The sequence below is a fragment of the Callospermophilus lateralis genome, chromosome 9 (assembly GCF_048772815.1).
Source record: "Callospermophilus lateralis isolate mCalLat2 chromosome 9, mCalLat2.hap1, whole genome shotgun sequence".
Lineage (NCBI taxonomy): Eukaryota > Metazoa > Chordata > Mammalia > Rodentia > Sciuridae > Callospermophilus > Callospermophilus lateralis.
The window spans coordinates 468,738-490,730 of record NC_135313.1 but is presented as its reverse complement, the minus strand read 5'-3'; the positions used below and the strand labels follow the sequence as shown (position 1 = coordinate 490,730).

At 55.0% G+C, this 21,993-nt stretch overlaps 1 protein-coding gene across 8 annotated transcripts in view; it reads left to right on the top strand.

Annotated features, from left to right (window-relative positions):
- The window catches only part of Farp2 (FERM, ARH/RhoGEF and pleckstrin domain protein 2), a 94,261-nt gene that overhangs the window by 46,440 nt on the left and 25,828 nt on the right, over nt 1-21,993 (top strand). For all 8 annotated transcript variants that reach the window (XR_013092345.2, XR_013092346.2, XM_076866597.2 and 5 more), the window contains exons 7-13: nt 66-180; nt 6,189-6,336; nt 11,243-11,338; nt 13,210-13,373; nt 13,748-13,816; nt 14,711-14,768; nt 16,940-17,195. Coding sequence is in view for 6 of the 8 variants with exons in the window: in XM_076866597.2 (XP_076722712.2) it covers nt 66-180; nt 6,189-6,336; nt 11,243-11,338; nt 13,210-13,373; nt 13,748-13,816; nt 14,711-14,768; nt 16,940-17,195 (906 nt within the window). In the remaining 2 variants the exon portion in view is untranslated. The remainder of the gene's footprint in view (nt 1-65; nt 181-6,188; nt 6,337-11,242; nt 11,339-13,209; nt 13,374-13,747; nt 13,817-14,710; nt 14,769-16,939; nt 17,196-21,993) is intronic.

The following is a 21,993-nucleotide window of genomic DNA, read 5'->3' as shown; positions in this document are numbered from 1 at the left end:
CACAAATGCTTGTCTGTCACCTTATTTCATAATCTGAACCACTGACTTCCATCGTCTCATCTCAGCGGAAATAGGAGATTACGATGAGATCCTGGATCGAGAACACCTCAAGGCCCACGAGTACTTGCCTAGCCAGGAGTGCTGTCTCGAGAAGATCCTGGACTTCCATCGGAGGCACATGTAAGTGCCTTGTCACTGCAGTCGCCCTTGCTGGCCCGGAACCAGAAGGGGTCCTCCCTCGTTCAGGCTTCTGTGGGATTCTAAAGGAATGACACCTGTTGCTTCCCAGCCTCAGGACACATAGTGGCCCCAAGGTGGCTCTGCTGACACAGGTCACAGCTAGACTGGGTTCAGACACAGACCCTGCTGATTCAGGCTGAGGACCCCAGGGCTTGTATAGGAGGCTGGCAAGTAGAGCGCTCTGTTGATAGGGACTTCTGCTTGCCTGGAGGGACCTGGCCAGGGGTACTGCACCCAGGGCCAGGCGGGATCCTCATCCTGAAGCAACTTGTCACTTGTGGAGTGGGACAGAAGGAGCATTTGCGCACTTGCTGGTGGCAGTCATGCTGAAAACCGCTCTTTGACCTACTCCAGCAGCTTCCTCTTGAGACAGGATATAGGGCATGTGCAGGGTGCTGATGGGAAGGGCCCTGGAGGCCGAGAGCTCTGACTCTTAGTCATTGTGGGACGTGGCCTGAGGACCCTCCTGCCTTCTGGAAGACTCCTCCTGCCCTCAGGCGGATGTTGCCCTGCAGCCTTGGTGACACTGCCCTGTGACCTGACCTGGCGGTGGCCTTCACACCCCCTGTGCAGGGTCTAGGTGCCAGGCACGGCTGCAGTCCGCCCTGTCTCAGCACTGCTGGGTCAGTGTGAACAGCTCCCTTGGACTGTGGACCCTGTGAGATGTTGTGGGTCACATGCCTGTGACCAGTCAGTGGGCGGGGAGTACCCTTTGTATGCCTGGCATTACGGCAGGTTCCAGATCAGAGAAGCACCCCTTTGGGTGAGAATTTGAGTGCACAGCAAGCACAGCCCCAGTGTCCCCGAGCTCGGGTCGCAGGCAGAGCCTGCTTGGCAGTGGGGAGGCCCTCTGAAGGCTGGGCATGCAGCAGAGGGGGTGGCAGTCAGGCACAGCCATAGCCTGGGAGAAAGGGTCGGGGAGGGACGGTTCCGGCTTCGACATAGTTAACGTGCCAGCTGATAGAGAAGGCACAGCCATTGCCATCAGAGTGTGCCATGGCAAGCAGGCCCTGTGCCCAGTGCTTCACGTGGCCCATAAACACCCATGTGGTACATCCTGTCCTTGTCCCTTTGTCACGGGTGAGAGCTTGCAGAGCCCTGCCATAGGTATACTGTGCAGGCTGCCTGGGTGTCTTTCAGTGCTTGTAGCCCAGCGTCCACTTGCCTTCTCTGATGGCTCTGTTGCCCTGGGTGCCCCTTGGCTTTCCCCCAGCTGATGGCAGGGAAGGTGTAGTTACTGTGAGTTCCACACTCTGAGGCCCTCATAGCAGAAGGCCCTCTCCAAGGGGAGGCCGTCACCCATGCAGTACTTATTCCTCCCTGCCGAAAAACACAGAGCAGGGTCTGGACACCTTGAGGAAGCTGGATCGGGCACTGTTTAGCCCATCCCAGTGGACAGGATGCTGGGGAGTGTGTTTCAGCATGCAGGCCCTGTGTACCTGTGCAGCCAGTGAGACCTGGAAGGGAGGAGAGCCGGGGACCCCCCACAGAGCACAAGCCCGGAGAGGTGGGTGACGCAGGAGGCACCCATAGGAAGCCCTCAAGCAGCCCAGAGCATGTTTTAGGCCATAGCACCTTGGGTAGAGGCTTACCTCATCCCAGAGAGGTCAGAGAGAAGTGCACCTGTGACCTTCAGCCTCAGTGCACGCTCAGAGCAGGTTCTGGGTTTACTGCATCTAGGATGAGAAGCCTGCCCATGAAAGGGAGAGCTGTGTGTGTCCCTATGTGTGCAGGTATGCTCCTGTGTGTATGTGCATGCCTGTGTGTTCATGTGCGTGTGTATTTCTAGGTATGTGATCATACACACGTGTTCATGGTGTGTCTCTGTTCCTGGTATGCTCTGTGTTTATGTGTACTCATGTTGCTGTGTATACACACACATTCTTGCATATTCACATGTGGGTTGTGTGCTGTGGTCATGTGCATATGCCTGTGTTTGTATATAGGCATGTATGTGTTTGCACATGTGTGTGCCTTAAGACGTAGGGTGCTCCCTGCAGTGAGCTGGATCGCTCCACAAGTCAGGGCCCTTGGCACTGCCTCTGGGGTGCTCACCTTGACTGCCACAGCCGTGACAGATCCGTTGCACATCCTTCATTTTTTTAAGTCACTCTCTGTTTTAGTCAGCTTGGTGTGACTGGGGCAGAGAGACCTGAGAGGAGCAATAGAGAGGAGGAAAAGTTCATTTTGGCGCTCAGTCTCAGAAGTTTAGTCCATGATGAGCCAACTGCATACCTCTGGGCCCTTGAGAGGCAGAAGAACGTCTGGCAGAGCGACGCAGCTTGTGTCGGGACAACAGAGGAGAGAGTGAGAGGTCTGCTCATAGGGACAAGGATAAGCCCCCAAAGGCACAGCCCCAGTCACCTGCTTCCTCCAGCTACCCCTACCTGCCTGTAGTTACTGCTCTGTTGATCCATATCAGTGGATTGATCCACAGATTAGATCACTCCTCTCATAATCTAATCATTTCACCTCTGAAAATTCTTGCATTGTCTCACACGTGAGATTTTGGGGGGTACCTATATTTAAACAATAACATTCCACCTTGCCCCCCCAGAAGTCATGCCCATCTCCCAGTGTAAAACATTTAGACCATTTCCAAGAGTCCCCATAGTCCTGACAGTTCCAGCATCACCAAGAGTCCAAGTCCAAAGTCTCATCTGACAGACTCTGGGTTTTCTCCTCTGTAAAGGTCAAAAGCAAGTCACATATTTCCAGTATAAACTGGCAAAGAGTGAACTCTCATTCTGCAAGGGAGAAACGGAAGCCTAGAAAGAAGGGATGGGACCAAAGCAGGACCAGATTCCAGCCGGGCAACAGGTCCTGTAGCTCCCTGGGACCTCACTGGTCGCAGCCACACAGCCTCTCTCTCCACTCATCTCTGCACAATTCCTGATGCTGTCCTCAGCAGACGTCCCGTGGTGCCGGCGTCTCTTACCTTGGGGGTCTCCGCTGAGCTTCAGCCTCCTTCCCACATCTTCATGCGTTGTCTCTCTGAGGCGGCCCTCAGGGACTCCCGCCCTGCTGCATCTCCCTGGCCTCCATGACTGACTCCAGTGGCCTGCACTTCTGCAGAACCAGCACCACATGACTGATGCCAGGGTCTGCCACCTGGCAGTAGCCACGCCTCCTGAGACAGGCTGCCGTAACCTGAGTGCCTGGGTGGCTGAGCACAGTGCAGTGATTTCCAGGCCCCTCGTGCAAGCAGGGTGCCCCAGGGTCTCTTGTCAGAGGAATCGCTTTTACAACCTGGGGCCTGAAGTGGGCATTCTCTTGCCAGTTCCTGAGATGCCCTACATCACCTTTCCCGTTGTTTCTTGGTAAAGGTCGTAGCGAATCTTCAGTGCTGTGATCTCTTGACCACACCTTCTTAGCTCCAGTTTTCTAGCTTGACTGTAAGTTTTTCAGATCTTCCTGCTCTGCTCTGCTTATCATAGTAAACCTGGCTAAAAGCTGCCAGCAGTGTCCATGCCACCTACCTGTGCTGCCTTGAAACTTCCTCTGCAGATTAATTACTTCACCAACTTTAAATTCAGTCTCACAGAAAATCTCAGGGCATGGACAGAATGTGAACAAGTTCTTAGCTAAAACATAAAAGGAATGGCTCTGATCCAGTTTCCAGTGTGTGCCATTCCTGGTCCCAGTTTCTGTTGGAGTCTGCTTTACATCACTGTGACGTGACCAAAACCCAGCAGCAACTCAGGGGAGGAAAAGCGTACTTAGCTCATGGTTTCAGGTGCTCGGGCCATGGTCAGCCAAAGCCATAGCTCTGGCTCGAGGTGAGGCAGAACCTCATTATTGCAAGGTGTGGAGGAGGAAACAACTCAAGACGTGACAACCAGGAGGAAAAGAGAAACCCAAAGGCACGTCCCTTGGTGACTCCTTTCCCTGCTGCACAGGTACCACCCAGTTAATGCATATAGTGGATCAACCCACTGCTTAGGTCACACCTCTCACAATCATTTAGATTCCAAATATTCCTGCATTGTGTCACACATGTGCTTTCAGGGGACACCTCAAATTATAACATTGTTTGCTCAAGTTTTTTTCTTCCAATACCTTTATTTATTTTTATATGTTGCTGAGGATTGAACCCAGCACCTGACACGTGCTAGGCAAGCACTCTACCACCGATCCACAGCCCCAGCCCAGCTTAAGTTTTAAAGACAGTAGCGTACCTTTGGGGGGCTTTGTAGGCAAGTGGTGAAGCACTTGCCTAGCATGTGTGAGGCACTGGTTTGATCCTCAGCACCACATGAAATAAATAAAATAAAGGCATTATGTCCATCTATAACTAAAAAAAAAATTTTTTAATAATGTACCTTTGGGCTGGCATTGTGGCTCAGTGGTAGCATGCTCGCCTAGCAAGCGTGAGGCCCTGGGTTCAATCCTCAGCACCACATAAAAACAAAGGTATTGTGTTCAACTACAACTAAAAAAAATATATATATATACATTTTTAAAATAGTATACCTTTATTTTAATCAAAGTAAGTTTCTTACTTTGTCTCAGGATTCTAATGGCTCTTCCACCTCCCACTGGAAATCCTTTATAAGCCTGGACAAGATATCCAGATGTGTTTTTCTTGATGTTACCACATTTCTTTTGGATCTTAGAAACTGCGGGAAGGGGTTTTGCAGTTGGCTGTGGATCCGGTTCCTGTGAGAAGTACAGAACTGAGTAGTGAAACATAGTTACGAAACCCCTGACTCCTCAACCGCAGGTGGAGTGGTTGTCCACCTCTGCATTGAATGGTGGCACACGCCTCTGATCCCAACAGCCCTGAAGGCTGAAGCAGGAGGCTTGCAAGTTCAAGACCAGTGTGGGCAACTTAGCGAGGTCCTGTCTCAAAAGAGCCGGGCGTGTAGCTCAGTGGTAGAATGCCCCTGGGTTCAGTCCCTAGTTCCACATCAAAAGGAAGAGGGGTGGGAAATGTTCCCTGGTGGCTTTGCAAAGAATTAGTATTTCCAATTGGTACCTGTTAAAATGCAGTACACTTTGTGCTAGGTCCTCTCCGTGGGGATTGGGGTTTATGAACATGTAAGGCAGTGGTCAGTGTCCACAGCAGAGTCCTGGAACAGAAGTCACAATGACAGAGAACCCACATAGTCACTTTGTTCCTTGAAGATTCAAAAATTCAGGTATTTTTGGAAGAGTTGTTAGATGAGCTCCCACGTGTGGGCACGGGCTGTGGGGTCCCGGGAGCTCCCACATGTGGGCATGGGCTCTCGTGGCTCGCCAATAGTTGTGTCTTCCTTGGCCCCAGCCAAGATGCATGTGAAGGCTGCTCTCCTGGAGGCCACTCGCTTCCCCGAGGACCATGTGGCATCACCTGCACCTTGGACTGGGCAAGGATGACATTCTGGAAGACTGTATGAATAAAGCCAATCGTTTAGAGAATGATTTCTTAAATACTTTTTTTGTAGTTGTAGATGGACACAATATATTTATTTTTTTTCACGTAGTGCTAAGGATTGAACTCAGTGCCACACACATGCAAGGCAGGTACTCTACCACTGAGCCACAGCCACAGCCCGAGAATGATATTTTTATTCAACTTTGGTCTTCATGGAAGTGTATTGTAGCAGTTAGAAGTGTACATTATGGAAATACCTTCTTAAAACATGAAATTGGCCTTAATGAGTCAGTGGTGTCATCAGTGACCTCTTTTCTGACTTAATTTTGATGGCTGCATGTGACCTTGTCCCTCCTGCAGCAGTCAGTGAACCTGAGGAGCACTCTGCCACTAGGGAGAGGCTTGGTGGGGAGCTCAGTGCTCTGCCTGCGCATCACCCGTGGGGTGGGTACAGAGGCAGGAGCTGCAGGACCTCCTTGCTGGTTGCTGGTTGGCCTTCTTGTTCTCTGTTTACTGGGCGGCTTCTTTCATATGTGTGGCTGTTGCAGAAACCCAGGGTCTCAGTGATGCCATCCAGTGTCCTTCCTTACAGGGGCCAGACGCCTGCTGAGTCGGATTTCCAGGTGCTGGAGATTGCTCGCAAGCTAGAGATGTATGGTATCAGATTCCACACAGCTTCCGACAGGGAGGGGACCAAGATTAACCTGGCAGTGTCGCACATGGGTGTCCTGGTGTTCCAGGTGGGTGGCGGGCACAGGAGGGGCGGGGGCTGAGGGACTGGGGGTGTTTGCTGTGTTGTAGGTGGATCTCTGTGTGTGTCTGAGGGGCCTCCTCCCAGGGTCGCCCACTCCCTTCCCTGCTCCTGTTTATCCTAATGCTGAACCAAAGCTTACCCCTGAGAGTCCCACCCAACCACAGCTCTGGCTCTTTGTGGGGAGGGGGACTCACAGTTGGACACTTGGGCAGCTCTGCCAGCCGGGATGCCGTGGCTGGGAACCATCATCTGTGTGCAGAGCACCTGCAGCCCAGGTGGGAAGCAGAGGAGCTGGTGCTGGTGCTGCGAGAGGACCAGGGTCTGCTCACAGGAGGCCGAGGGGAAGCACCTCTCTGAAAGTACTCAGGCAGGCCCACAGTGGGGACTCAACAGGCCCCCCGGGTTTCAGCCCCCTGGAGTGTGGACCAGAGACTCCAGGAGCCTGGAAGGAGCTGAGCCGTTGGTGCTGGGCCTGCACTGACAGCCACTAGCAAAGAAGCCCTGCTGAGACGGCCCTGAGTGCCTCCCGCCTGCAGACAGGTGCGTGGAGCCCTGTGGGCTCCATCTGGCTGCCCTCGGGCGCTTGCACTGGGCTTCTTTTTTTTTTTTTTAAAGAGAGAGAGAGTTTTTTTTTGTTTGTTTGTTTTTAGTTTTCGGCGGACACAACATCTTTGTTTGTATGTGGTGCTGAGGATCGAACCCGGGCCACATGCATGCCAGGCGAGCGTGCTACCGCTTGAGCCACATCCCCAGCCCAGCACTGGGCCTTCTTGCTGGTTGCCGGGCTCCCTGCCTGCACCCGCCGCCCTCCCACATTGTGGCTCCGTGGCCTCGTTCTGTCGTGTTCCTTGCCCCACCACTGAGCTGCACTTGCAGCCTTTTATATCTTGAAACAGGCCTCACTAAGTTGCCCAGGCTGATCTCGAACTGCAGTCCTCCTGCCTCAACTTCCCAGATTGTGACAGGTGGCCACCACGCCTGGCACGCAGTGTTTTTTGAGGCGTCTGAGAGTCAGTGGCATGCACCCTCGCCCCTTCAGCACGTGCCGCCCTTTGCCCCAGGTGCCATGTGCAGCTGTCACTGACACCATTGGTGCACCTCTGTTCTCCAGGACACCGTTGTTTTCCAGTTGGTCAACAAGCGCAGTAGTGTCTATGCTCTGCTCCCTCCAGGACAGGGTCCAGCTGGGACCAGGCGTGACGTCTGGCCTCAGCAGCAATGGAGAGCATGTTTTTCTTCTTTGTAACGACGTACTCCCTCTGTTCCCCGCTAGACTGGGGGCTGCCTTACCAGCTGGACCCATGGAACGTCGTCCTGCCCTTCAGCATGGGGCGCCGTCAGGTGCCTGGGCCGTCTGTGCTCACCAGGGGTGTTTCTGGTCCTTCCTCTGTGGCATTGCTGGTTTGTCTCTTTTCCCTGATAAGCAGTCAGGGAGACCCTTCACGACCACACAGATGTCCAGCCACTCTGGAAGCCCTTGAGTTGCATCACTGAACCAGGCCCTGCCAGGAAGGCCTCAAGCCTGCTCCCCGAGAGCCTGTTGCACTCGGCCCAGCAGCGGGCAGCTGGGGAGAGCCCCTCTGGTAGAGAGGTACCAGCTCACTCGGAACAAGTGGAGCTGGCACCGGGATGGCAGAGACAGGCGGACAGAACTCCACCAAGGAGAGCCTTCCCCTGTCAGAGCTTGGCAGACGGAACCCTGCTCCCTGCAGTGTGGAGCTCGAGAGAAGCTGTCTTCATTGGGCACAAGTGTGAAATCCATTTTATAATTTTCATTCTGGCCTTGTTTGTCATCCTGAAATACTGGGAATTAACCCAAGAGGCCAGTTAAATGAATGGTGCACGCTCACATTCTGGGTGCGAGGCCGTGGGAAAGTGGGCACGGCACCCTCCACACCCAGCCCCTGGGCAGCCGAGCAGTGGGCGCTGCGGCAGGATGGTAGGAGGGGCGGTGGGGCGGTGGGGCGGGGTGCTCGAGTCTCACCTCAGACCTGGTTGGTGTATCACTGTGTCACGTTTTCAGAAAACTTAGAAGTAAGAACGAGCAGGATGCTTTGGGAAGAGCAAGGTGACAAGCAGGTGCTTCCAGATGAAGGACTAGGGACCATGCTGGCAGAGGAGAGTGACGGAGTGGGAGTTGTCACCGCCAGGCAGAGTAAAGTCAGGAGAGAGGGAAACAGAGACCCTGAGGTGACGGCAGGCAGGCAGGCAGGGAGGCCGCCAGCGGCAGAGCCTCCATGCCCGTCCTGCTCAGAGGTGGCCCCAGGGTCGTCACCGTGGAAAGCTTCCAAGGAGGAAGAAGGAAGGAAAAGCTCCAAGTGGACCGGCCATGTTGCCAACAGCCCTTGAAGCCAGCAGCAGTGGGCAGGCAGCGGCCAGCTGGCTCTCCACACCTCAGCTTCTGTGCGAGGGGAAGGGAGCCATTTCAGACATGCACGTTTTCAAAAATTTAAGGACACTGCTAGAGGAGAGCATGGGGTCTGAGGAAATAGGCCCCTCGTGAGAGACAGGAGGGAAGGCCCGGGCCACACCAGGCTGGGAGGGTGCCCCAAGAGTCAGGACAGCCATGACTGGTCTCTCACGTACCCCTTGTTGCGAAATGCAAGCCTCGAGAAGGATGTATGGGCTGACTCAGTGATGGGTGTGTGTGACGTTAAATAAAGAGAACCAAAGAGAAATCCTAAAGTCAAATGCAAACTCACATGCTCAATAATCCAGGAGTTGGGTGCAGTGGCGCACCAAATATCAGGAGGCCCAGACAGGAGGATTGCAAGTTCAAGGCCAGCCTGGGCAACTCAGTGAGGCCCTGTGTCAAAGTTAAAGAAAGAGCTGGGAAAGAGCCTTTGCCTAACACGTGTAAGGCCCCGAACCCTATCCGTAGCACCCACAGACAGACAAGCTGGACCCAAGCTTGGTGGGTGGCCTGAGTCCCAGCTGCTCGGGATGGAAGCAGGAAGACTGTTGGAGCTCAGAAGTTTAAGGCCAGGGAAACAAGGGAAACCCTGTCTCAGAGTGATAAAAACAACAACTGAACTTAAAATTTACTAAAAATGGGAGTGGTGGGAGGGTGGCTGGGGGTAGTGGTGGTGACCACACTCCAGGAGGCACGGTCTCAGCATGGGAGACGCGCTTGTGGACTTGAAGGTGCCTGTGGTGCCAGTGCGTCCGGGAGAAGCGATGCTTCTCCAGAGGGCGATGCTGGGCTGGCGCAGGCAGGACAGGGATGAAGACCCTCAGATACAGTGCTTTTTTAAGCTGACCCAAAGGGAGAGTGGAAGAGCCAGCAGCAGCTGGAAGGCTCCTGCACCACCCCGCCTCCAGGCAGTGGCTTTTAAGCGTTGCCCAGAGTGCATGAGTGTGGACAGGGCGGGGCAGGGGGGGTTGAATTCTTGATGTGTGTGTTTTACTTTGCTTTGAGGACACTGTTAGGAGAGGAGCTTTGGAAGGGAGCGTGGTCAGGACCCCACAGTGTGTGCTGGGAGAGGAACCTAGGTTCTGCTCCACTGCACGTTCGGGCAGCCTTTGAAGCACTAAATGCTTCAGTCTCCATTTAAACCTTAAATCTTGACTTTGAGGACATCTCTTAACCCAAGAATTGCATTGTAATTGATAGAATTCACATACCACGAAATTCATGTTAGAGTATGCAGATCCCTTTGATTTTAGACTATTTGCATAGTGTGTGACATCAACACACCTCATTCCAGAATATGTTCTGAAGAACAGAGCCCCGGAGCCAGATGCAGGGCCACACACCTGTGATCCTACCTGGGAGGTGAGGCAAGGTGGCCAGTTTGAGGCCTGTCTCACAACAGGAAGGGTTGGGAGTGAAGCTCAGTGGGGAATGCTCACCGGCGTGTGCAGGGCCCCGGCTCCATCCCAGCAGTGGAGGAAAGAACAGGAGAGGGCTGGGGTGGGGCTCAGTGGTGGAGCACTCACCTCCCCTCCCACATGGGAGGCACTGCCTTCCATCCTCAGCACCACATGAAAAAAAAATGAACAAAGGTATTGCATGTGTCTATAACTAAAAAAATGTATTTTTTAAAAAGTAGAGGAGAGCCCCACCCTGCTGCAGTGCTCCCCCAGTCCCCAGCCCCCGGCCTGCGGGGCGCCCTCTGAGCCTGTCCTGGGCTCTCCGCATGGTGCAGCCTTGCAGAGCGTGCCCTGGCCTCTGGCCTTCAGCTGTCTGTCCTGCTCTTTGCAGCTGAAGGTGAAGGTGTCGCTATCTCTGAAGGGTCCACTCCTCTCATGGCACCGCCTTCCCCCATAGTTGCAGGAAGGCTAACTGGTGTCAGTGTAGAAACTAGAGTGTTGGCAAAGTGTCCTTGTTGGTTTTTGTTAGATCTTGCTTTGGGACCTTTCAAGTTCTTTGAAAAGCTCGACAGTGGCATAGAGAGCTCTGGCTAGATAGATACTTTCTGGACAGATTCTTTGAGACTCAGTAAATGTCTACCCCACGTATGCTCCTGGTGGCCTTGGGCTGGCTCTGGTGCCACTGTCCTCACACACCACCCTGCAGGCTCACTCTGCTCTCTGGCTGTTGCTGCCTCGCGCTCCGGGGCCGTCCCGAAGCTGCACACGTGTATACCTCTCACATGTCTGAGGATAAGGACACCAGGCGTCCCCTTTGCTCCTGTTCCCTTTCAGGCCTGGCCCTTCAGGCTTTCCTCAGCTCAGCCAAGAAACCCGAGCACCCTTCCCCTGTCATGTTGGCACTGATTGGTAAAGTCGTCATGAGCCTCATCCAGGAAGTCAGGTTGTCTTTCTGACACACAAGAGTCAGTGTGTGCACAGTTGTTCCCCAGGCCATGGAGGGTGTCAGATGGCCACTGTGCTGCAGGGGGAGGAGAGTCTGCTGGGTGACAGCCACCGCACCTGTCTGTCTGTTTCAGGGAACCACCAAAATCAACACCTTCAACTGGTCCAAGGTCCGTAAACTGAGCTTTAAGAGGAAACGGTTTCTTATCAAACTCCACCCGGAGGTCCATGTGAGTATTTTGAGCACTTTTTAAATTATAAAAACATTATCCTATTAGAATATTGAAAGATTTTTTTAAAAGTACCTTGTAGATCCTTGCAGTGCCTTGCACACAGCATTGAAGGACAGGTGGGGCCTAGAGACACGAGGCCATCTGTCCCACAGGCCACACACACACACACACACACACACACACACACACACACACACACACACCCGGTTCCACCTGGGGCTTCAGACTCACCGCCCAAGTAGGCCTGAGAATGCACATGTCCAGGGCACCACTGCCTCATTCTGCAGGTGGCAAAGCCGAAGTCCACGTTGTCCAGAGTGAGCCAAAGGCTCCAGGGAAGCAGAGAACCTTGGGTCTCCCTAAGTTGCTAAGGCTGGCCTTGACTTACGGTCCTCCTCCCTCAGCCTCCCGAATCACTGGGATGACAGGCATGTGCCACCGTGCCTGGCTTCAGAGTAAGAACTTCTGTCCAGAGGAATCAAAGGGCAGCCCTGGTCTTGTCACATGCCTTTAAATCAGCAGCTGACCTCTGACTAGCTCTGACTGAAGAACCCTTGATTATCAGGAGATAAGTACTCCTTTCCTTAGAGTTCAGTCAATAAAGAAACGATTCCATCTGAATTTAAAATGGAAAAAGCAAATATCTGTGCAGTCTGATAGGTGAGGAAACAGCACTGCTCGGAGTTGTTCAGATTGTCACGTTCCCGTTGTACTGAGGAAACTGGGGACAGAAGCAGACCAGCTGCACCCTCTGGGCTGAAGCCGGTTGCCCGCCAGACCAGCTGAGGCACACTCTGGACCAGTCAGAAGAAGAGAGCCGCGGCCAGCAGGGCCTTGGGCTGAGTGGACATCCGTTGCGACGGAGCCTGAGGCCGATGGACTGTCGGGTGCTTGCGTAGCTCTCTAGCTGGGTGGTGCACGCCTGTCACCCCAGCTACTCAGGAAGCTAGGCAGGAGGATCCCAAACTCAAGGCCAGCCTGCACAACTTAGCAAGGCCCTGTCTCAAAATAAATGGGAGAAGGGCTGGGGGTGCAGTGCGGGGTGGGGCACTTGCCCTGCATGTGTGAGGCCCTGGGCTCCATCCCCAGCACTAGAAAACAGAACGCAAATAAGAGGCTATTTTTTCTTGTGACTACACACCTGTTTCTTGCAGTTATTCTGAGAAGGTAGAGAAAGAAGATAATTACTTGCTCAAGTTACCAAAGCAACTATAATTGGAATAGCCTGATGTTTCAAGGCCCAGAGCCATGTTGGTATCTGTACTTGGCAAAGTTACGCCTACTTCCCTCAGCACCTTGATTTTTAAGACTAAATAGAGGAGTTATTATGGTGCTTATGGAGAGTAATTGTGTTCAGGCGTGGAATTTGGTTTCTGGGAATATATCCTAAAGAAGAGTTGTGAAGGAGAATGCAGTGGTTTCCCTATGGGACCCTGGCATGGGGCGTCCCCGCGGTTCGGGTTTGGATGTGTGTTGTGCCTCAGGATGGGGGCAGTGAGGTGCAGGGCTTTCTTCCACAGTGTCCACAGGGAAGATACGCACTACTGGACAAAGCCAACAAAACCAGAAGCCTTTATATTCAATTTTTAGGGAAAAAAAACCTTCCTAATTTTTAATTTTGAAACTGCCCGGGGCTGGGGATGTAGCTCAAGTGGTAGCGTGCTCGCCTGGCATGCGTGCGGCCCGGGTTCGATCCTCAACACCACATACAAAGATGTTGTGTCCGCCGAAAACTAAAAATAAATAAATATTAAAAAAAAAAAGAAAAAGAAACTGCCTGATGTGTGATCTGCTTCCTGAATTTACCTTCTCTTGTCCAGTACCTTATCGTCAGGTTTGCTACTTGAACTGCTGTGTTTTGTTCCCAGGGACCCTACCAAGACACGTTAGAATTCTTGTTGGGGAGCAGAGATGAGTGTAAGAACTTCTGGAAGATCTGTGTGGAGTACCACACCTTTTTTAGACTTCTTGACCAGCCCAAGCCAAAGGCAAAAGCTGTCTTCTTCAGCCGGGGCTCCTCCTTCCGATACAGGTAGGGCTGCCCCTGGGCTGCAGGGGTGGCCGGCCCCTGGTAGAGAGGGAGGTGGGCTGGGCAGACAGAACAGGCAGTGAGTAGCCACACGCAGGAGGTTCTCATGAGAGACGGTAACTGGACGGAGCTTATCAGCATAGTGGGACGGGGCGCCGCTCAGGGGCAGAGCGCTTGCCTAGCGCGTGCAAGGCCTGGGTGCGTCCCCAGCACCACAGACGAAAACAAAACAGGCGTGACAGAAACGCTGCCTAGAAGACCTGCACGCTTACCATAAAGTACGACTTCAAGATGTGCACACGCCTGTCCTGGAGCAAGGACAGAGGCCTGTGCGTCACGGCTGGCTCTTTCTTGACAACCTGAGCCCTTGTTCACAGTGGGAGAACTCAGAAGCAGCTGGCAGAGCACGTCCGAGACAGTGGGGTGAGGAGAGCGCCATATGAAAGGTGAGCCCTGTGATCTCCCGGAGGTGAAGTCTGGGCTGAGGCTGGGGCTCAGTGGTAGAGCGCTTGCCTCGCACCTGTGGGGCACTGGGCTCAGTCCTCAGCACCACAAAAAAAATAAATAAAGGTATTGTGTCCATCTGCAACTAAAAAAAAAAAATATTTTTTAAATTAATAGTTTTGATATTTATCTGAATAAAAGTCATTTCAAATTCACCAATTGTTCTTTCCCCAACTGGGGATTGGACCCAGGGGTGCTTAAGCACTCAGCCACGTCCCCAGCCCTTTTTATACTTTATTTAGAGACAGGGTCTCACTGAGTTCCTTAGGGCTCACTAAGTTGCTGAGGCTGGCTTTGAACTTGGGACCCTCCTGCCTCCGCCTCCTGAGCTGCTGGGACGACAGGCGTGCGCACTGCACCCAGCTACGGATAGGTTTTTTTGATGCTTGATTCCTGCTTCGGTTTCTGTAAAAAGGCAGCTTTGTAGTCCCTGCAGCTGTCGTACCCGTGTACGTGCATGTGTGTATACAGAGAGGTGCCACGTGTGGTTCCTCGTGTGCAGAGCTGAGCTGACGTGGAGTGGCTTACACAGCGCAGTGACTCGTGATCTGAAAACCCGTGGGAGAGGCCTCGTGATCCCACCTCCTGGGGATTCTGTTTTTGCTTTGATTCTCCTTCCTTGCATCCTGCCCATTCCTTGTTAAGTGCCAGTCTGAGCTTCATGCCCACTGAGCTGTTCTTGCCTTCTTTCTCTCTGTGCGGGGGACTGGACCAGGTCTTGATGCCCCCCTCACGCCTGGCAGGTGCTCTCCGCTGAGCTGCCCTGCTGTGGGAGCTTCCCTGCTGTGGGAGCAGGCCTGGGAGGGGAGGCTACTCACTGCCAGTTCTGTTTGCAGATGGCACAGCAAGACCCAGGCATCCCTCCGTGCTCTGACTGCAGACCTGCCAAAACAGGTTAGTCCTCCCTGGCCCAACCCTGGGCCTGCCTCTGCCCTCGGGAAAACCACCTGCGAAGCCAGAAACTCAGCTTGTCACAGTGGTCGGCCCTGCAGCTCCAGCCCTGGGACTCTTCAGCCAGGGGTGCTGGGCAAAACCCAGGCCCCGCCTGGAGCTCTGCCACTCAGTGTCCTTCCCCCTGGGACCCTGCACAGCCCTCGGTGGCTTCCCAGCCCAGGTTTAGTTGTCGTGCAGGCATGCACAGACACCTCCCAGAGGGTGTGGCTGGGACGTCCCAAGGAGCAGCAGGTGCTGCTCCATCCCCTGCTTGAGGACAGTGTGATGGTGTGTCTGGGTGTTGATTTCTACATGCATGAGGGACTGCATGTGGAGCCCTGCTCCTTCCAGGGGGTCCTGAGTATGCCTGCCCAAGCTACCCAGGCTGCGCTTCCTGCCCTGTCGCCTGCTGGCCTGTGGCCGACTCTGAGCGGGGTTGTCAGCAGCCGCGTGTGCACCTGTGTCTTGAGGCTCTGCTCAAATGCTGCTCCACATCCACGCCTCTGCTCTTCCAGGTGTCTCCCTCTGGAAACTCCTGTTACATCAGTTGCATTTAAAAAGGAATGTTTTTAATTGCTACTTTATAAAGTTTGAATTTAATTTCAAAGTGTGAACAGTCTAAAATGACATTCAAGCTTTGAGTTCTCTTACATTATATTCTAAGAACCAAGAGAATACTGAATGTGGTTGAATGATTAAGAGGAGGGAAGGATGAGCCAGGTGCGGTGGTCCACGCCTGTCATCCCAGCAGTTCAGGAGGCTGAGGCAGGAGGACTGCAAGTCCAAAGCCAGCCTCAGTGATCTATCAAGGTCTAAGCACTTAGCCATTCACCCACCGAGCCACATCCCAGGCCTTTTATTTAGAGACAGGCTCTGGGATGTGGCTCAGTGGTCAAGCTCCCCCTGAGTTCAATCCAAACTAAAAAAAAAAAAAAAAGAAAGAAAGGTGGTATGACGGACACTGGAGACAGACTGGTCTCATGGCCATGCCCTGCTCCGTGTCACAGCACAGGCTCACTGTGTGCTTGTCGTCTCCTCTCGAGGACATGTGCATGTATGGCCACAAAAGCGATTGATCAGGGCAGCTCACAGGAGCACAGCTGGAGAGGCTCACGCTGGCCACTGCAGGCTGGAGAGCCACAGGGGCCAGTGATGTGGAGTCCAGGCCTGAAGGCCTAGAGGCTCCCTGGAAAAGGACTGGTGAGAGGGCAGCTGGAGCCCAGGACCCAGGGCAGAGCAGCAGCAGTGGCTCGAACCCGCTGGGCTCACTCTTCTTGCCTGTTGGACAGTGCTGCCCACATTCAGGGAGGTGCCAGGCCTCCGGGGAGACACCCTCCTGGACACATGGACACTCCTGTGCTGCACGTCCCGAGTGCCCTGGTGTGGCTGCACCCTCCCAGCCTGGCACACACTGCACGGTCCCCCTCTTGACTGACCACTCTCCTTCTAGCCTCCCACGCTGGGGTGTGCCTGCACTGGAGTGAGGGTTTTCTCCAAGCACAATCGCAGCTCAGGGTGGCAAGCTGAGTGACATGAGAAAGGAAGCAGCATGCCAGGGACAGCATGGCCATCCCTTCATCGCCCCTGTGGCCATCCTCACCCTGCTCATGGGCCACTCCCCACTTGTGTGGGAGCCATGGCTTCAGGATTCCCAGGTCCCTCTGCCCTGGTGGGGGCAGGATGCCTTCTTGGCAGGGGCCCTCAGCCTTGTGGTGTGTGGGTGGACTGAGGGGCAGTCCCCCTCCTGGACTGTGGACTTGGACTTGTTACCTGGTGTCACACTGTGCCAGTGGCACTGCTGGCCGAGCGGCACCATGAGCTGTGAGCACCAGACCCTTGTGCTGGCACCCTCAGGTGATGAGGGTCCCCACTCCACAGAGGGGTACTCACTGCGTGACATAGATGTCACATGTCACGAGAGACAAAGGGGGATTATGAGGGATCATGAGCAGGTGATCGTGAGTCTGCATCACCAATGCTCTGTGCTAAGGGCAGGTGTGACCGGTCGCCCTTTCCATAGAACCGTGAGAAGTGCATGGATATCCCAAGCAGGGCCCAGTTGGCTTTGCCACTTCTAACTGTGACTTGTAATCTCACGTGCTCCTTTTTGTTTTCTCGATTTTGATCTGCAGAGCATCTCATTGGCCGAGGGCCTGAGGACTTCTGCCTCCCTGTCGCCAGCAAATGTCTCCTTGGGTGCATTCCCCTCCTCCCCAGGGTCCCCTCCTGGCCTGCCCAGCTTCGAGGACAGCAGCAGCCCCCTTAGAGACCCCCCAGCTCCCGACGCCAAACGTGCAGCCTCCGAGCAGAGCCGCAGAGCAGCAGCTGGAGGCCCTGGCCTGCCCTCAGCGCCCCCGCCCGGGCCCCCCGAGCCCCAGCTGGTTCCAGGTGTGGGGCTCTGTCGTGTGGTGGGCGGCCGTGGCTCTGTCTGCCCTGTGGGGTGGAGTCTCAGTGCCGTGGACCCAGGTGCAGGGAGGGCCCGGGCCGGGCTCAGAGCCACCGGTGGTGATGGTAGTGCTGGGGGCGCCTTTCCCACAGGCTCACTCCTGTCCTGGGGGGAGGCCCCGTGTGGCCAGCAGTGCCGTGGGGCAGGCCCTGTGTTCACATTGACAAACGCGCAGCTGCAGGTGTCTGAGGAGTTCATAGACGACGACCCCGCAGACATCTCTTTCTTTGCTGGAGGCTCTGAGGCCTTTTCTTTCCCACCTAGCTCTGTAGTCCCTCAGGAGCCCCAGGTCCCTGCCCAGCCCCCTGCACCTGTGTCCTTCCAGCACCTACAGTCTGCTGGGTCCAGCCCAAACAGCCTCTCTGCCGAGGCAGTAGATGCGAGCGTGGAAGACAGTTTGGAGTTTGGAGAAGGGAGTGATCTCAGTGGCACTTCCGATGCTGCAGAGCTGCTTGGAGTGCAGGTGCGTGCCTGCCTCCCACAGAGCCCGGGGTGCCCCGCGGAGACCAGCTCCCTCAGCGACACACCACTGCATGGTGTGCTGTCCTTGCACACGGCCAGCTCGGCCAGCCAGTCCGAGGCCAGCTCCATGGTTAACTTCCCAGCCTGCTCAGTCCGCTCCGAGTCCAGCTCGGCCTTCCAGTTCTCTGACATCATCGACCAGTTAGAGCAGCTCAGCTACCCGCCCACAGCGGCCGAGGACTCCAGCAGCACAGACTCGAGCTCCTGGGACTCGGAGGCAGAGGCCCCCCTGGACATGAGCCTCTTTTTCAGCAACCCTTTTGCACAGACCCATGGGGAGAGAGTCCCTTTTGAGGTGCAGAACAACTTAAAGAGCCTGACTGCAGGAGAGCAGATAGATAGAAACCCACCTGGGCCTCCGTAGACCCCTGCACAGGGAGGCCCGCTCCCCCGCCCCCCATGTGGGTGGGGCTCAGGATCCCTGGGTTCAGACACAGGAGTGGTGGACTGGATGTTAGATGTCCCGTTCTGGATTTTCCCCCTGATTCCTGATTTGTTGTACTCTTACATGTCCCCCCCCCCCCCCCCGAGTAGTGATGGTGAAAGCTATGCACCCAGCTTAAAAAGACAAGCGCGTGGTTTAGCCTCCGTGGCTTTGGGGTCTTGGGTTTTGAGTGCTCTTGGCTCAAGTCAAAGCTGGTGCTACACCCTTGAAGGTCACGCAGTTCTGATTCATGATGGCCCTTGGTGGACTGTGGTACCCCTGTTAATGCTGCCGGACCCCAACCTTGGAAAAGGTGGGTGGAGACCACAGCCTCCCACATGCCAGGGGTATCCTGGAGACTGTCCCAGTGCCAAGACTTGAGACCAGACAGTGCTATGGTTGGATAGAGGCCTGCAGGGACACTGGTTTAGAATGTCCTCTTGTGTTTGTCTTCTTTGGCGGGGACAGAGGACATGGCTGCAGCAAGCAGAAGCCATGAGACCTGAGAGTCGTAGTGCAGGTGTGCTGGGAAGCACGCGCTGGACAGGAGGGACAGGCTCAGGTGAGCCTGCTCGGGGGACGCTTGTCTAGCACACGTGAGGCCCTGGCTTCCATCCCCAGCACCAAACTCAGATAAGAAGAAGAGATGCAGGGACACCCCCGACATGTGGGGCTTGGCCTCACTCTTCCTCAGGGGCAGTGTCCCCACAACAGCGGCCCTGTGGGCTGCTAGAGGGCACCCCAGTGCACACCACTGTGAAGGCCAGGGCTGGTGCGTCCCTCAGTGGGCACCGGAAAACCCACTGCCGTGCACCCCGTCGCCAGCCCTGCATGGGCAGTGTTGAGGAGGTCCAGTCCACAGCTGGGGTGCTGCATCTTGGGGTTTTGTTAGCAGTGGGTATCCTTCCGCAAATGTTCCATGGAAACTCGGGACAATCGTGTTGCACCTGTGGGAGCCCCTAGTCCTCTGCCTGGGTGGTCGGCTGTTTGCAAAGACACGTTTCTGGCGTCTGCAGGCTGTCGGGTGTCTTGACTGAGTCCGTCTTGCTGTCCTAGGCTGTGCGGGACAGGCCCTAGCCAGGAGCAGCTTCCTCGGACATGGCCTGGCCATCAGCTTTACCCGTCCACTTGGCTGGAGCTTGCAGTGAGGGGCTCTGGCTTACTCTGCCCCCTTGGGGTCAGCTGTCTTGGTGACACTCTGAGGCTGGGTGTGGCTTCCCATGTGGACGACTACAGGTCTGCAGCCCCCACTACTTAGAACAAGAGTGTTCAGGACAACTGCTTTTTTCCCTGTGTGTGGCTCCAAAAATGGACCCTGAGTGTGTGCAGTAGGGAAGAATTCACACGTACGGCATTCAGAGTTCCTCCTAAACCTCAGTGCTCACAGGAGGCTGCCGGCCGCCTCTCCTCTTGGTCAGTTGCCTGACAGATGTGCCCCTTGGTGCTGACGGGACACAGGTTGTCTTTCCCTTCTCTCTGTGGAGCCTGCCCTGGTGGCTGCAGCAGGTCAGATGTGGTGGGTGTGGGCCAGCCCTGCCACCAGGTCCGTGGCTGCCCTGTGCGGGAAGCAGGGGCACCGCAAGGCCAGCCCTCTCCAGAGAGCTCTCAGCTGCACTCCAGGCCTCCTGGGAGGTAGGCTCACTGTTGGGTTTGTCTTCTGTTAAGGAGCCGGTTTCTGGAGATAGTTTCTTAGTTAGGAAGTTTTCAAAATATACAAAAGCAGGAGGTGGCTCGTAGCACTGCTGACTCTCAGCTGCGCTTCCCTCCCTTCTCGGTGTCGTCCCTGTCGCACTTTTGAGAAGACCCTTGTCTGGGAGTGTAGCTCAGTGGTGGAGCGCCTGCCTGGCACGCACCCGTCTGAATCCCCAGGGCAGGAAAAAAAGAAGAAGAAGTAGGAAGAGGAGGAGACGGTCCCTGGAGTGCTGAGGGCCTTCCTTGGGATTCCTGCGTGCGACTCTGAAAGAGGACAGTTGCCTACACGACCACACCCAGCATCCACACCTAAGGTGCCTGTGAGCCTTTAATTGGTTCTAATCAGTATCCAAACAGGATCTGCTCGCTGCATCTGGCTGTTAGGTTCCTGGTGCCTTAAGGGAGAAGCCAGTGGTTCTTCTGTGGTCTGCAGCCTGGACCAGCCCCCTGGTGGCTGGACAGGGCACTGTGCTGACCAGGACCCTTCCCCAGTGCCCAGGCCCTGTGTGCACAGCACTGGTGGGTGTGGCTCTCAGAAGAGTCCTGAACAGTGTGCGTTGGCAGTATCTGAGACGCTGAGCCTACTGCAGCTTTTCCTGCAGAGGGCAGCCCTGTGTGCCTTGCTGGGTGGCCTTCTGAGCTCCCGTCACGCCCTCCCACAGAGCCCAGGACAGAACCCCCGCCGCACACACTGCTCTGGACAGCATGGCTGTGCTCCCTTGAACACTCAGGTGGGCCTGTGGCCTGGAGTCGCGCCCAGAGCCGGCTCATTGTGCACAGGGGGAAGTACCTTCCTCTTGGCAGTCCCCGGCCCATGGGCTTCTCTGGGCACATGCAGAGCCTCAAAGTGGGATAGCTGTCGGGTCCACCTGCGGCCACAGAGGCACCTGCCTAGGGCTGTACTGGCATTTCCCAGGAGGCCCGGGGCAGGCACTGTCACAGCCGGAGCATCTGTGCAGAAAGGCATGACCCTCGGGTCCCCGTCAGCAGGCAGTGCCTCCCTGCCTGCGAGTCCTCCCCCACGGTACACTTTGCTTCCGGGGGAAAGTCCATGTTGTCAGTCACCGAGTCTTCATATCTGCGTCTCCGAAGTCAGATGCTCCGTGTGAGCCAACTTACTTTCCAGTCCAACAGCAGTGACCTGTCGACGCAAGAGCTGTGCTGGAAACCTGCTGTGGTATGTGCTGTGTGGCCTCACGTCACAGGTACTGGTGTGTGCCCTCTTAGGTCACAGACGAACTCTCTTAGGGTTAGGGCCAGGGTCCCCTGCTCCAGCCAACACCGTGCTGTCCAGAGCGCTCACACGGGGTGGCACCCCGGGGAACCCCGTGCAGAGCCTCTAGCCTGCTGCTGTGGCCCCACTCCCTCCTGGGCCAGGGCCACTCCTGCGCTGCCACTGTACCTGTACTCTGCTGTCCAACGTGGCTGCTCACTGCTCTGCAGCCCCAAGGGCGGCCCTGAGGCCCCCTGTGTGCTGTGGTCCCAACCATGTGGGGACAGGGCCCTCAAATGCCTCTCCATGTGCCTTTGATGCTGACATGCAGTGTCTGCCCCGCTCGTGGGACACTAGAAATGAGACCCGCCACAGGACAGTCACTTCACAGAACCACCAGTGTCCTTGAGGACGTGGGCTCGGAGCTGGCTCTTGCTTTGGGGGCCATAATCTCCTCTGCTATGCCCTCACTGTGGCACTGGCCTGGGCTGCAGGCATGGAAGACGCCACCCGCCCTCCCTGCAGGGTCCCACAGGCCCCTCCTCTGGCTCCCAAGCCTCCACATTCCCCGTGGAGACAGAGGAAGGAGTCAGAATCCCTTTGTGCACTTGAATCGTTCACTCTTTAAAGAGAACTTCTGTTGTCTGGTTTGTGGTACTTATAAAATTTCTTTTCCGTTGACATTGCCATTTATAAATCTATAGATATGTACTAATTAAGAACTTAAAATTGTTCATTCAATAAAATAAGGAAATATTTACTACGGATTTTAAAATGGGCTTTTTAGCTTTCTCTCCGCTCATCAGAATTTTGATCTGTATGAGTCAAAGATCTTCCATGTTAAGTTAGGATTAAAACAGCTGCGAGTTTCCACCACCTGACGATGTCT